Source organism: Protopterus annectens, chromosome 14.part0 (genome assembly GCF_019279795.1).
Source record: "Protopterus annectens isolate FY-2018-M chromosome 14.part0, PAN1.0, whole genome shotgun sequence".
NCBI classification, from domain to species: Eukaryota; Metazoa; Chordata; order Ceratodontiformes; family Protopteridae; genus Protopterus; species Protopterus annectens.
Genome location: NC_056748.1, coordinates 783,044,596 through 783,060,231, shown reverse-complemented (window position 1 = coordinate 783,060,231; position 15,636 = coordinate 783,044,596). Strand labels below are relative to the sequence as shown.

Genomic DNA, 15,636 nt, shown 5'->3' with positions numbered 1-15,636 from the left:
ATGTTGAGAGCTGCTATACATTTCTGTATAGCTCTCATCTACATTTAAGCAGTGCTGAGCACTGTGCCGTGCCACGCAAACATGCTCAGCTATGCTTAAACTTGATCTTTGTATGAAATTAAAAGTAATCGGTTTCTTTTTTTATATGTCTGGCATGTGTCTATTGCTAAGCGCTGCTCTGTGCAAAAAAAACCCAAAACATATTTAACTTTAATATTTAAGTGCCATTTGGCACTTTAACAGTGGGGGAGAGGGGGTGTTACTCATCTGCAGGCACTGTAATACACCCCCTACACCAATTCTGTAACCATGTTACACGGCTCTCTCTCAGTAGCACGCCTTCATTAATATGCAAGGCCCGCTGCTGAGGGGGAGACACAGACACAGCCATGGTTCCCTCTGTGTATGACTTACACTCTCTAAACAAATCCAAATACCTATACATAAACAGTAAAGAATGGACGTAAACAGAATACATCACCGTATATTAACCAGAGGTAGAAAACATACAACAGAAATATTGTTTATTAACAGTAGTATTGCAATCATTCATATAATACCATAAAGGATTGAACAATCATGAACATTGTTCCTTAGCTCATAATCAGATTGCTGTCCTCTTTTATAGCTTCATAGGTAGGCCATTTTGAGCCAAGCCAATTTCTCTTATTATGCTTGAATTTGCCTGTCTTGTTTCATTAGAGACCAGCCTTACCATTTATTTATTTATTATTTATTTATTTCCAGTTTGATAACCGGGGAAGTCCACTGGGCCCGAAATCCCATTTTCAGTGGAGGCCCGGGGAGAAAAGCTCCATATTACAAACACATTGCACACTTAAAGCTCCATATTCCTAAAACATTGCACACTTAACAATTTACAAACAAGTAAAAATAAAATTTTTATACAATTGTATTGTTAGCATAGAAGAAAAAAAATATATACATAGATATAAAATGCACATGAAGTAAATCAAGGAGAAGTGTAGGAAAAGGGAGGTGCAAAGAATTTAAAGGAGAAGAGATGCCAGGAGGAGGATAAAAAAAGAACAGTTAGACAAAGATTAATTTTATGTTTGAGGTGAAAGATACATGGATGACCATTCTCATGGTCAATAATTATATATTGCCCCTAATGAGAATAGCTGGGATCATACCATAGATAATTTGAAAGGACCCATGCACAAGATAAAGCACATAGGAGCTGCCTCTGTCCATTTGTAGTACAGGGGACAGTCTTGGGGTAAATATGCTATTTCCATCCATAGATCTAAGTTGTGCTTGAATGTGGTCAGGGATGAAGTTTTCTTTTCTTTTCTTTTCTTTTTTTATCATACGTTACATATCATTATTTATATCTAGAACCTAGCTGTACTAAAAGACATCCATGAATTGTACTTTCTTTGTTTGAGTTTTTGCTTTAAGGACATTTGCTGACATACTAAGAATAACTTTCTCTAAGGTATTGTTTGAGAAGCATTTGCTTTACTGCAAGCCCTTCACCACTAGAATAAAAGTAGATTCTGAACAGCACGTTTTGTCTTATGGTTTCATAAGGATGGGTGTTGAGAATTTGAGTGCCTGAAGGATGTTTGCATTTTATTGCATGTCTGGTAATGTTTTAATTAGTAGAGTTGTATTATCTTTATTAGTTTGCATACTGCTCATAACTTACTTCTTTCATTTTTTGCTTAGTTGGATGCCTATGCCTACCCTTCAGAACCTTCGCCTCATGCTAAGAGAGTTGCAAAAGCCAAGTGGGAGTTTTTCTATGGATCACCTACTTCAGAAAAAAAGGACAATGCAGGTTATATTTCTTAGTTTTTCATTTACATCAATGGCTAAATTACAAGTGTGAGTGAGAAATAACTGGATTTCTCTTTGTTAATCAGCATAGTACACGAGAATTAGGATGCAAAATCCAATTAAAAATCCCAGCACAGATATGAAAATTCTAATTATGTAATATCTGATTTGTGATATTTTTTAAATGAAACATTATAATATTAATCATCAATTTTATGTGCATATTTAATGTAAAACAGAATTTCATTTTTGTTTATATTAGGGTAGTATTTATCCACAAGATTGCCATATAAATATCCAAGCCCCTAAAATACACATTTTTATGGGTACTTTTTGTAATTCTGAGGACTGTAATTGTTATTCTTATCAAAATGAAATTTATTTTGAAAAAGAAGTATGTATAAGTCCGAAGTTGTAACACCTCAGAGTATCCCCCCTAGTTTGACTTACAGATATTGCAAGTTCAGTATACTTAGTTATCTAGGGTATAGGAGGTATATGTGTGTGTGTGTGTGTGTGTGTGTGTGTGTGTGTGTGTGTGTGTGTGTGTGTGTGTGTGTGTGTGTGTGTGTGAGCCCCCAAGTGAAAAAGAAAAAAAAAAACTTTTCCAATTTAGTAGAGAATTTTGAAATCCACTGACTAAAGGCTGAAATTAAAGCTAATTTTCAGATTTTCAGGATCTTCAATTTAGGTTTTTCACTTTCTACAGAAAAGTCATAAAGTGGGACTTGAAGGTTTGGGGAATCTTTTATAACTATATATAAATGTGTTACTTTATTATTTATGGTGTTTGGGGAATGTTTTATAACTATATATACATGTGTTACTTTATTATTTATGGTATTTGTTTTATTAACTAGGACATTTTGGTATTTTTTATATACAAGTAAACTGTTCTTTATAACACCTGACTATTACACTTGTTCATAATTAGATTAGACAAACTTTGTGCTAACAGATTCACAATGGTTTTTAGGAACAGTTTGACTAATTTCACTTGTTACTATTTAGGTAAATCTTCATACCTAGAAGAGACCCTGAACAGCACAAAAAGGAATTCTGGAGAGCTTCTAGGGGCTTGTGTGACATATCCGGTCACAGCAAATGGCTCTTTGTCATTTGTTCATATCGAAATTGAAACATCTCCTTCAGCATGTGATGAAGCAAAAAGCTGTAAAACAGGCATTATTCGAAGAGCTGTAAAATATTCAGAGACTGATCTGGACGCAGTGCCACTAAAATGTTACCATGAAACAAATATTGATGAAATTCTTGGAGAACAGGAAGTTGCAGAGATGGGCTGTGCAATTCAGGAGGATAGGGAGAGCCACAAGAAAAAGCAAAGCAGTGGTGCAGGAGATTTGTTTCGTCAACTGTGTGCGGAGAATGGTAAACCAGGCTTAGAAAATGGAAACTTCACAGGTCCAGAAATTGATGATGAAGATGATGAAGTGTTTGCGACACCTACAGAGAATGACAACAACACTAACAGGTAAGGTTTCATTTGCACTATTTTCTGTAATCGGGTTCTCAGACATTTACATTATTTATTGCAAAGTATGGCTTGTGTTTTTAGCATGAGATATTATTCTAATGCATTTCCAAATCTGATGACAAACTACAAGTAACATTATACAGTGAGTTTGGATTGGTTATTCAAATGTAACAGAAAGAGATGGGAAGCATGCATTACACAAAATAAAAAATAAAAAAATCTGAATGACTTCTTATTTAGAGAACTTGAAGTAACAGAAACTGGGCAATTACAAAATGAAAGCTCTGCAAAACATCAGATTTATATGAGTTGTAAAATGAAAAGGTTTTGGAATACAGCTTGCAGTATTGATTATTTTTACTCAGGATACATATGATATGATATAAAACATTTCAGAAGATTTGATGAGAACTAACATTTCAGGTGACTGTCAATGTGTTACTCATATACACGAAACTATCACAGGTGTCCAGGTTTTAGTAGAGGAAAAGGGAAGAATCATCCTTATTACAGTTAAGCTATTTTCAAATGCCCACACACATCCACTCTTTCTTACTGTAAAGGAGGTTAGCAGAAAGGATTTGGGGTAATTACTGTGATGTAGCCATATCTCTTCTTAATAGTATCTGCTTGTAGCAATATATAAACCATAGAAGAGTACAGAAAAGAACAATGCTGTTTTGTTTAAGTCTTATTTTATCCAGTTATATTTGTATCACTGTACCTGTCTGTCTATCTATCCATCTATCTATCAGTCTACGTATCCATGACACCTGTCTGGGTTACTCCTTATTGACTAGAGCCCTGCAAACAGGGAAAGTCCATTTGTAAGTACCTGATGAGTGGGCAGAAGCGAGCATCGTGATGGCTATGTATGTTTTATTTTATGCTCTAACCCCTGTCCTAACCAACCCCAAAGTATAAACTTCATACACTCACTAGTGGACAAAATTCCCTGATCTCTCCTGAGAACTGATGAAGCAATACGTTCTATTGTGAAAGCGCTAACTTCTCTGTTTTTATGTCTATTAAAGTTAGCTTTTTTATTAAAACACAGTGTTGTTTGATGTCCAGAACAGGACTGTGCTTTTGCCACAGTGACTTGCTTTGAGTGGATACATGTTACAAAAGAATATTATCAAGGGTCATCTTGTGATGTTGGTTGGAATGCGTTCAACTTATCATTCATTTACTAAGCAGAGGGACAAGTTATCTACAATGTTCCTAGAGAGAGAAGTTATCCCAGTGTCCTTGTTAACAAGATGGTTTCATAGGTGGATGTAGAGTGGGAAAAAGGCACACACCATTGTTAGGTACTTACATTACCCCTAAGGAGTAACACTACATTCTTCGTGGATAGGCAGGATAACAGGAGGTTTATGAGGGCAATGGTTTTAAAAGATAGTAGTGGTTCCAATCAAATAAGGGTATTGTTAAGAAAAGCGTCAATATGTTTAGAAGTAATGAGAACTTTTTTCAATTGGTGAAAGTGAACCTACGTTTGTTTTTAAAATAGACAGAAACTTGAAAGGTATTAAAGAAAATAAATATAAAAATGATGATCATGTATCCAGCACCAAATACACTTACAGATTTAGTTCCTGGCATCAGTCCCATTATATTTTAGACAAAGAACTTATAATCCTGGACAATTATTGTTCAGCTACAGTAAACATTATGAAAGGTAGTTGTTCAACTGCTGGAGTGATTTACCTCATCTGCTGTTCCAACTATAGTACTTTTAATACAGGGAAAATAGAAAGACCCTTCAAAAAGAATTTATGAACATTACATCTCCTAGAAAAGCTGTCCCTGTTTGCAGATGATATTATTTTATACATGATAAAGCCAGAAAAGTGCATTTCAGTGTTGTGGAACATTTTGAGGCAGTTTCATATCTTCTCAGGATACAAAATTAATGAAGCTAAAACAAAGGCAATAGTTATAAATTATGTACCCACATACACAAATTGGTTCAGCAATATCTACATTTATGGGGACATGGTAAAATGAAATACTTAGAAGTATGGATTAAAAAGGATTCTGGTGTGACAGCTAAAGATATGTAGGAAGAGACTAAACAAAAGTACATACAGAAACTGAGAGACTGGAAGCTCTGTTATAGAGATATGGATAGCAAGATACAAGCAGTTAAAATGTTTTTAGACCCTTTTGTTGTATACATAGGTCAGGCATATTTGTATGAACAAGAGGAGGTTGCTGATAGCAATTAATAAAGAGCTGAAGGGTTTAATATGGGAGGAGAAGATGGCAAGAGACAAGTGGGATATGCTGATTCTTCCAATAGAACAAGGCAGTCTAGGAGTACCCAATTTGAAGGGGTATTTCAGAAATACACAATTAAGGCTCCTATACATAGCACAAGTGGAAACCTATGATTCAAAATGGAAAAGGATAATGATGAAACAGGGGGGAAACTCACAAAACAAGGAGAGACTGGGATTATGGATGCAGATCCTTAAGGATAATAACAATAACCATGCAGAATATTATATCCATAAATAGTAGAAAGTACTCTAAGAACTAAGCCAACATGGGAATGGATAAAAGAGATTCTGGTGATAAGGATGGCTACAATTAGGGATACAGACAATAGGCAAGAGGGAACTGGAATTTATTGGTGAAAACTGGTAAATGAAGCAAAGTACTGGGAACAAATAATTAGAAACAGAAAGAGAATAGAATTGGAAGAGGCCAAGAATTTATTTGGACTGCAGGCTAGAGATTGCCTTCCCTATCAAGGATTGATATCAGAGTATAGACAGAGAAAGAAATAGGGGGAACCTAAGCAAAATACCAGCACTGGTATAATTTTTAGTAGAATCTAAATCAGAGGCTGCTGGTAAAAATGGAATAATTAATATCGCATATAAAATATTGCATGATAACTATAAGAATCAATCAGAGGAGGTTGGAATGATTATGAATACAGATTAGATAAACAATTCAGAAGGAAACAATGGGGATGTATGTATATCTTCCAAATATGCAACAAAGTCTAGAAGATTTAGGATCTTTGCATGATAGTGTATGCAAAGGTATTTTTATATCCCAAGTAGACTCTAAAGAATTTTTCCTCAGGTAGATAGCAAATGTAAGAGGTGATGTTGGGAAGAAAGAGGTAATTGGGAGCATATTTTCTGGCAGTGTAATGAGTTAGCAGACTTTAAAGATTCCCTGCAGACTACTCTGTCAGAGATACTGAGTGAGTAAATTGGTGTAACTAAGGAAATTATTTTTTTAGCTATGATACAGAATCAGAATTGTCTAGCCATAGTAAGGCTTTGCTAAGTCTAATTAAGGAGACTACCAAAAAACAGTTACTAGAATATAAATTAAAGTCTAAACCAACTGTACTAGAGGTAGTGAATATAGTAACAGAAATAAAAACAACTGGAATTGGGATCTTTAGAGAAGGGTAGAAGCAAATTACATATAAAAAAATAGGAATTGTTGGAACAATACATGCATGCAGATGAGGAATGAGGTTTAAAAGAAGGCAGGATTTGAATGAGCTATATAATGTTTGACTGACAATGACTGTATATATTAAGTGATGTGTAATGTTTCCAACTAAAATTATGTCAATATGGTTTATTTTCATTTATATAAATATATGATTGACTATGTTATATATGATACTTTAATAAAGGTATCTCTTGTTTAAAAATGAATCCCTTAGAAAGCAATGTTAGTGCTTTATATAAACACTCTGAAATGTGATGATTTCTCAAAATTTTAATTTGATAACACAAAAATAGTGGTACCTGATGAGAAAGGAAGACACTAGGAGATGCATATAGAATGCGATGAATTGATGTGGCAATTGAAACAGAATGCTTCTATACCTCTAGGACTGAATGAATACATATTAATTAATTATTTTTAAAACTGAGGGCATCAGAACTTTAAGGGGATTTATTGACTAATACTGTTTTTTTGCATATGTTTATTTTTGTGATACGCTTCAATATGTGATTTATATTGACTTTTTAAAATATTGGCACTCATTTTTATCCATTAATTTTTTGGAATGTTTCTTAGTTCATTAATTAGTTTTATAATATTTCACTTTTGTGACTGTATAGAATTGTGACAGATTCGCTTTAAGAAGTTGTGATTTGTTTTAAGATTATGTGATTTACTCTTGGTATTTAGGGCAGGTGGCTTTGACTTGTTCATTTTGGTTCTGATGAAGTCCTAATCAAGTACAATATGAAAGCCGTTAACCTGTGTTTTTTTTTTTTGATTAAAATAAAATACTTTTTACCCCTTTCAGAGAAGCTGTGTTAGTTTCCTACCTACACCAAACACTGTGTGCCTAGTGTCTTTGGTTAAGTCATTTTTGGGTGAGGAGGGCAGCATAGTCATGCTTTTTATTCATGATAATGGATAAGGCATTTGCCTCACAAACACCATGTACAAGATTTGATTTTTGCCTTTAGGGAAATTGGCTAGGCATAAAATAACCCACATTGGCAGATAGCCTAGTACTTGTCTATGAATATAGAGCATAAAGGTACCAAATAAAAAAATGGAATAAAGCAATACTGGGGCAAAATGTCTAGAAGAAACATAAAACATCTGCCAAAACTAATGACTCAGAAATCCAGAATATGTTGCAGACAGGAGTAATTCAAAAAAATTCTGAAAATCCCTCAGTGCAGATCATAACCTTCATTGCAATTCATTAAAGTGTTCATAATCTTTGTAATGATTTGCTTGCTAAATCAGAGTTTAAACCAATGCATTCTATGTCTGAAGTAACCTGTAGGACAGTAAATAGAACTTGTGTAAATATTTTTATAATTTAAAATCTATACCATCTGTTGATGATAAAGTAAATGTTAAATTTAAAGACAGTCATACTAGTGGAACTATTGGAAATATTACTTGTAAATATTTATGTCACAGCAGATTTATTAAAGCAATGAATGTAGAAAATGTGCATAGATAAGCTAATGTGAATCTGCATACATAATTTAATTTTTTGTGAATTGTATTTGACATAACCCTCACAGTGCCAGGATATTTTTAATGCTTTACATAATTAAATGGAATTCTTTTGCTATTTTTAAAGTAAGAGGGATGTGGTATATGGTTGTAGGTGGGACTATAATATTAACAGAATAGCTTTATGTACAATTTTAACTATGAGAGCTGTGTGTTGTTTGATAGCTTTGCTTATGAATCTGAGTTATTACTTGATGAGAACCCAATTCGCTAAGTTCAAATGACTGAGAACTCAACCCATTTGAAAAAAAAAAAATAATTAAAAAAAATGTTGTGTGTGTATTGGGGAGTGCAAGTCACCTACTCCCTCACACTTGTAGAAACCCACTTCATGGTTGTACAAACATGAAAAGAAGGCAAACTCCTGCAAAATAAATGAATCACTCCCAATGTGCTCACTTAAAAACAAAACTGGCAGGGATTTCCTATGGGAAACTACAGTCAGGGAATTGAACTCAGCAAGTCAAGTCCTCGTTTAGTGCAACACATCTAGCTTTTCATTCTACAGTAAAGTGTGACAGTGTTTGGTAACCTAGCCCATGATCATCTCACAAGTGCTTGAATGGCATAAAATCAGACACATGAAGTCAAAAGTCCTACTTAGTGAATGTTTAAGATAACAAGAAGAGGAACATTAAGGTACTGGTAAGAACAACAAGGTAGCAGAAACAGTGAGATAGTGGAAATGTACCTTGCCTCACCACCAACTGGGATTAATAATATATATGTGTATACATGGGTTTACTTCAGAAGACTGAAAAACCAAAAGGCTGAATCTCAAAATACTGAAAACAATTTTAATACAGGGGGCAAGCCCCCCTGCACCCCTCATGTGGGGGGCTGCACCCCCCACACACTCTGCTAATTATATATACCAATGCCAAAATCACACAACAGTGGAGAAGGGGCCAATTCCATCATTTGGTATTTTGAGTTTTCAGTATTTTTAGATTCAGTCTTTTGGTTTTTCAGTCTTCGGAAGTAGACCTATATATATATATCGGCAGCACAAACCTTAGCAGCAAAGTCCCCTCCCTTATCCTTTTCCTTCTGCACCAAAGTCACAGCCTGTAGCAGCAGAAAGTCCTATCTTGGTGATCGTTACATTGAATGACCCATGGATCCAAGTGTTGGCAGAAATTTAAAAAAATGTAAATATCTTTGGGTTGATTTGAAACTCTGACGCTTGATTCTGACTTCTGCTACTCATAACATAAAACCAGTGAGAAGCTCGGCAACAGCTACAATAGTATTCCTTAATTTCCTGCAGTATATGAGCTCAGGTACCACTAACATCTCATTTTGATGTTCCTCTTGTCATTATGTTGAAAGCTCCAAAGCTCACTGCCTAAGATGTTCAACTTTTTGTGTCCAGTTATATGCCATTCAGGCATATATGACTTGATTAGAAGTTAAGAAGTCATGGTGGCCCCAATTCTATGTTTGAAGGCCTCCTCTGTCTGGTCTTCTTGTACATCTGTAATAACTGTTTTTAAGATACAGATACAGCAAGTGTCAAACACACTGAATGGTGCAACATCTGGGGAGTAATAACAAAGAGAAGTTTAATTTGTTTAATGAATGGGTATAAAACAACAGTCATTCTGTATTTATGCCCATGTTAGTTGAAAGTTATATGCAAAAAAAGACATAAATGCTTTCTATGAATTGCCAATGGAATATTTCTGATGGGAAAACAAAACTGTAAGATATGAATTAGAATTAATCTATGTTAGTTTATTGAAAAAACACATAGTTGAAACTCATATGGTCAAGAGCATATAGTAGATAATGTAGTTAATTGAAAAAAACTGACATAAATCCACACAACTCCTGCCAATAAGACAAACATTTTTACATGGGAGGAAGCCCCCCTGCACCCACTATACCCCTTGCTAATTATTTATACAAACTCTAATATTGCATTACAGTGAGTAAAAGGGCAAATTCCCTGTTCCATACTGTACTGCGATCTCAGTCAAAACAGTTCAACTAACCAAATTGTTGACTGTATAATGTTTGATAATTTCTTCCTACGATCAGTTGACATAGATCCAAATTGGGAACATACTTATTACAGCTGCTTTCAATTCAGGATAAGTTTGTAATATACCATTGCTGCATGAGGGTTTAATCACAGCTGGAGTGGTTTGCTCTTGAAAGCAAAGCCCAAGTGACCAGACAAAGTTAGCCTTGGGAATACCTGCATTATGCACAAACAAGCATGGTATATTGCTGTTACGTGTTTGCAGTATTTACAAAATAAATAGCTTTCTTAATGTCATTTATGATGTCAATTTTATTATTTTTATCTATAATTTCACAGTATTGAGTTAAAATGACTCTTTCCACTGTGTGTGTGTGTATTCTACTTTAAGCAGCCATGTCTTCCACTGAGGAATAACATGAAATATATTTACCCCCCGGATTTACTAATCTTCCGTGCAGGACTAGCTTAGTCCTGCACGGACGCAGACATTTAGAAGCAGGATGGCAGTGCGCCATGCATATTGATGAAGGCACGCTGCCTGAGCTCCTAATCTTACATGGAGCATGTAAGAGTATAGGGCATGTCTGAGAGCAGAGCTCTCAGAATATACACGCCCCCACAATGAAGAACAACAGAAAGCCCAAAAGAAAGAGCGTGACCACTCACAGGTGTCTGCATACCCCCAGCAACATCTCCCCATGTGTACAACAGCAATAGTAAATACAAACAATATAAATATACCAATTTGTTTTTATGAAACAAATGAAATCTAACCTTAGGTGCACGGATTTGCCCATTGCTTAGCTACGGTTAATGCAGCTTAAATGGCTGAAGAGGATAAGAAGGAAGATATATGCAAATGAAGCAGTATATCAATAGTGTAGTGGGCAGAGCATTTGCCTTACGAGCAGGCATTCCCGGTTTGAGTCCCACTGCAGCACATTCCATTTTCCAATACAAATCACGTTATGACCAATATTTTAGTTGCATAACCTACTAAATAACATATATTTGTGAACTGGAGTACTGCATTAAATGCAGATGTGAGGTGTCCGTGTCATAATGTTGCAAAGTCCACAGATAATCACATGTACCCCATACAGTATATGTACACAGGAATCATGGATACAAACGGAAGATAAAATGTGTAATGAATGATAATTGCATACAGCTTCCAAATCCCCCACCTTCCCAAGATCCATTAGACATTACTGTCTAAATCAATGCAGTGGTAAGCGGGAGTAAGCACTAGTAAGGAAGTGTAAGCACTATTAAGCAGTAGTAGCAGGAGTAAGCATATGTAAGCAGCAGTAAGCGGATTTAAGCCAATTTGTGTGGGGGCCAGCAATGCGCACACAGGTTAAGCAATATGGAAGCTAACTTTCTGTAAGTATATTTAACCGGAGGTTAGCATGGCTTACTCTTGAGCAAACCCACCAAAACCCACTTACAAGTGCTTAAAAGTGCCTTAATATAACTGTATCATACAGCTGCTGTTCTGCCCAGGAACAAAATGAACAGCCTTGCAGGTCTTGATCCCAGGACCCTATACATTATAGTGACAGTAGTTAACCACCAAGCCATCACAGCAGTACATAAGAGTGAGGTATCACCAAACAAACCCTCACTATAGTAAAATAAAACTGAACATGTGAAAGGAATCAGTATACAGTCATATGTTCCATAACCTACTACATAACATAATTATGTGAACTGGAGTACTGAAGTTAGTCCAGATGTGAGGTGTAAATGTAATAGACTGTTGAAGTCCCCTGCTAAACACAAAGACCCCATACAGTATACATACACATGAATCCTGGATACCAGACATATATATAAGATGTGAATATATAATAAATCAAGGCCAAAAAGCAAATATAATGCAAAGTCAATTTTAAGCAACCCTAAGCATTGCACAGGCCAGCTTAGGAGGTGTAAGCAATGTGCAGGCCAGCTAACTCAATGTGCCCAGTAGTATAGCCCATTAAACAATGCCAACCTTAGTTAAGAAGGGTTGCCCATAGCTTAGCCTTTTCAAAACCGGACAATCACGGCAAAGTGCGGGAATTGGGCCCTACTTAAACCCAACAGGTGGGAATATATCTCATAACTGGTTGTAGCTTCCCTTTGCAGGCACCATGGCAGAAAGGGGAGAGGGAGTGCACTTCTGGGTGGAGTGCTAGGGCATCCAAGAATCCAGAATCATGGCAGGACTCCTTGTCAAAGACCATGAGCAGAGACTGCTGCAGGACCAGTACCAGGGTTCCCAATATAAGGCGGAAGCCTGGGACCATCTCGCCCATGACCTCACCAGTGCCACTGGCATACCCTGAACTGGTGAGCAGGTCAGGCATCACTATGCCGACCTGAAGGGGCATAAGGGGGATCTCTTGGATCAGTGGATCCAAGAGGCAAGGACGGCAGGGGCTGTCACAGCTGTGTGTAAGTATCACTCCACTACGTGTGTAATAATGGCCAGCGCATGTATATTATGGATAGGTACGGCTAAATATTCCTATGTCCTTTACAGCGGCAAGTGAGCGGGCCATGAACCAGGAGGCCCATGGCTGTCACCTGCAGAGGTTGCGATGCAAGGCAGGTCATAACACTCTTGCATGTACTGTCATAGGAAATAAATTTAAAAGCATTAGTACGTTAATTGACAGTATAAAACCTGTATTGTTTAAGGCAAGTACAGCATACACTGGAGAATATGCCAGGAAGAGTCTCATATAGTTTGTATATAAATAAAAGCATAATAGCCTGACAATAAAGGTCTAACTGCTGGACTGCATGTGTATACTGTGGTATCATATGGTAATGTAGATTTGTCATCACTTAATAGTACTGTTGCATTAAGCAGTGTCACACACACTGTGCAACATAAATAAAATGTGTAGGAATGTCTGTATATGACTGGTGTAATTCCCAGAGGTCATTTAGTACAACTGAGAGACACACAGACAGAAAACAGTGAAAAGACAGACAACAAAATCTGAATAGCACATGCAACTGAGATGTGAACTGTTGTATTTTTAGCACACACAGTCATGATTCGAATCCTGGGAGTGGTAGTAGTCTGCATACAGAATCATACCTCACAACTGTATATGTCCAGAATGTCCAGTAAATTGTCCCATATCTGCTGCCTGTCACCCTGTCCCCCTGAGAAATCAGTGGGATGATCCCAGACATATAGGCAGGAAACAGGAAATACAACTGTTTGTCACACATCTATGAGAACAAAGCTGGCACACTAGCAACTCCCCAAAATCTTATGAGAGTAATAAGTCACGTATGTCCCAGTTACACCCCCATGTTGTCAAGCTGTGACCAGAGTGTGTACAGTAACAGAGTGAGATGTATGTGCATTATAGTAATGTGGAATCTGGTACTGTGTGTGGCAACATTCAGGTAGTGCTAACAAACATTGCTCCCACAGGTCTGTCAGATACGAACACTGTGCCCAGAAATAAAATAATGATAGTACTGGTGCTGTTTACTTTGGTATTGTATGGCATTGTGACTGATGCAGTTGCTCTGAATAATAAGGTATTACTCTCACTGTCACCCCCACTGTGCTGCATAATATAACTGTGTAGGAAATCCTGTATAAGAGTGCTGTAAGTCACTAAAGGTTGAAGAGGGCAATAGTCTACATATGTCCCAGTTCACCTGCATGCGGTCAAGACATGGTCAGAGTTGGTGCAAAAAGAGATGCACAGGTATGTGCACAACATAACCTGGAATCTGGGAGTATGTGTAGAAACAGTTAGTTAGTGTTAACAAACAATTCCTCCACAGGTATACCAGGTAAGAGGTGTATACTGCAGGTAAAACCAGTTCATGTATAAAGATGATGACAGCCATATCACTGTCCAAACTAAGGCTATAGGGTAGTGTAGTAATACTTGTAAGGTACAGATAACAGCACTGACTAGGAAAGCAACGCAAACTATGGGAATATACTAGTTGTTAACTGACATCCCCCCCACCATATCTCCAAAAATACACTAAATACCCGCCTCAACTGGTATGTGATGACTGCACTGTTATGTTGGGATATCTGTGCTATTCAGATTTTGTTGTCTGTCTTTTCACTGTTTTCTGTCTGTGTGTCTCTCAGTTGTACTAAATGACCTCTGGGGATTATTCAAATCTGTTTCCATGCATGTGCTATGTTGAAATACTCCAAGATTGGTGGCATGCTGCCATCAGTGTACCTGCATGCTGTTATTACCACTGTGGTTCCATATATGCATGTGTTGCTTTTGCTATGCAGCTGTTCTGTATCTGGTGTCTGGGTTAATGGGAATATCTATGCATGCTGTTATACCTAACCCTGGAATGTGTTGACTATTACTAACCCACATATGTTGATACACCATAAACACCATAGCACGTATGGGAATGCTGGTCCCAGTGGACCCACCTGTCCCACCTCAGCTGGCAGTGGCACCCAGCATCAGAATGTCTGGGGCTCAACCCGGCACCTCCTCATCTGTTGGTCCTGCAATACCTTCAGATGGAACCGCCTCAGGGGATGGAGCTTGCCCCCCCAGGAGCAGGCGCAGACAGGAACCTGTCACTCATCACCAGGTCCGGGTCATGGTACATAGTGAGGTCCACAGGGAGGTCTGAGATCTTCTATGCCAACTCGAGAGCCACGTGTTACAACTAGAGGGTCGGCCTGGCTCTCCAACTCAGCCCCCAGCACAGCCACCTTTGGGGCTGCAAAGGTGCAGTAGTGACTACCCATGGGTGGAGACCTCAATCCCACTGATTCCACTAGGGGGCTCATGGGCTTCTGATTTCACAACACCCCTTCCCATCAAGGTGTTTACCTACCACATGTGTCATATACAGTCCCTGTATGCGTCTTGTTTGTCTTGTCTGTTAACCTACTCAACCTACCTCCCCAAATATACCTACTATCACTCCCCAATATCCCACTATCACCTAAAAAAAATAAAAAGGGCAATCTGTTCCCAAAAAAAAAAAAAAAAACTCGTCCCATACATAGCTGTCCATTTCGCACACGTGTCCACTGGACACATGTAATCTGGTCTAATTGGCATCACAACATATTATTGTTGTCCTCACCACTCTCTTAGGGGTCTGAATGTCCAAATCTACCTCCAAATGCAGTGTATATATACACAGCTGTTGCTGTAGAAGAAATGGGCAGCTATGGACCTTCCCTACACCCTCTTGCACATCCCTAGCTATTTTCCCTACTGTCTTTCCCACTTTGGGACCCTTTTTCACTACTTTCCTATCAACCCTTTTTTTCTTTTCTTTTAAAGAAATT

The 15,636-nt window shown here is 37.4% G+C and overlaps 1 protein-coding gene across 1 annotated transcript in view; it reads left to right on the top strand.

Moving 5' to 3' along the window:
- Nucleotides 1–15,636, top strand: part of PSD (pleckstrin and Sec7 domain containing) — a 1,472,276-nt gene that overhangs the window by 103,376 nt on the left and 1,353,264 nt on the right. Inside the window, exons 2-3 of the mRNA XM_044056531.1 lie at nucleotides 1,696–1,807; nucleotides 2,818–3,298. Coding sequence (XP_043912466.1) covers nucleotides 1,696–1,807; nucleotides 2,818–3,298 — 593 coding nt within the window. The remainder of the gene's footprint in view (nucleotides 1–1,695; nucleotides 1,808–2,817; nucleotides 3,299–15,636) is intronic.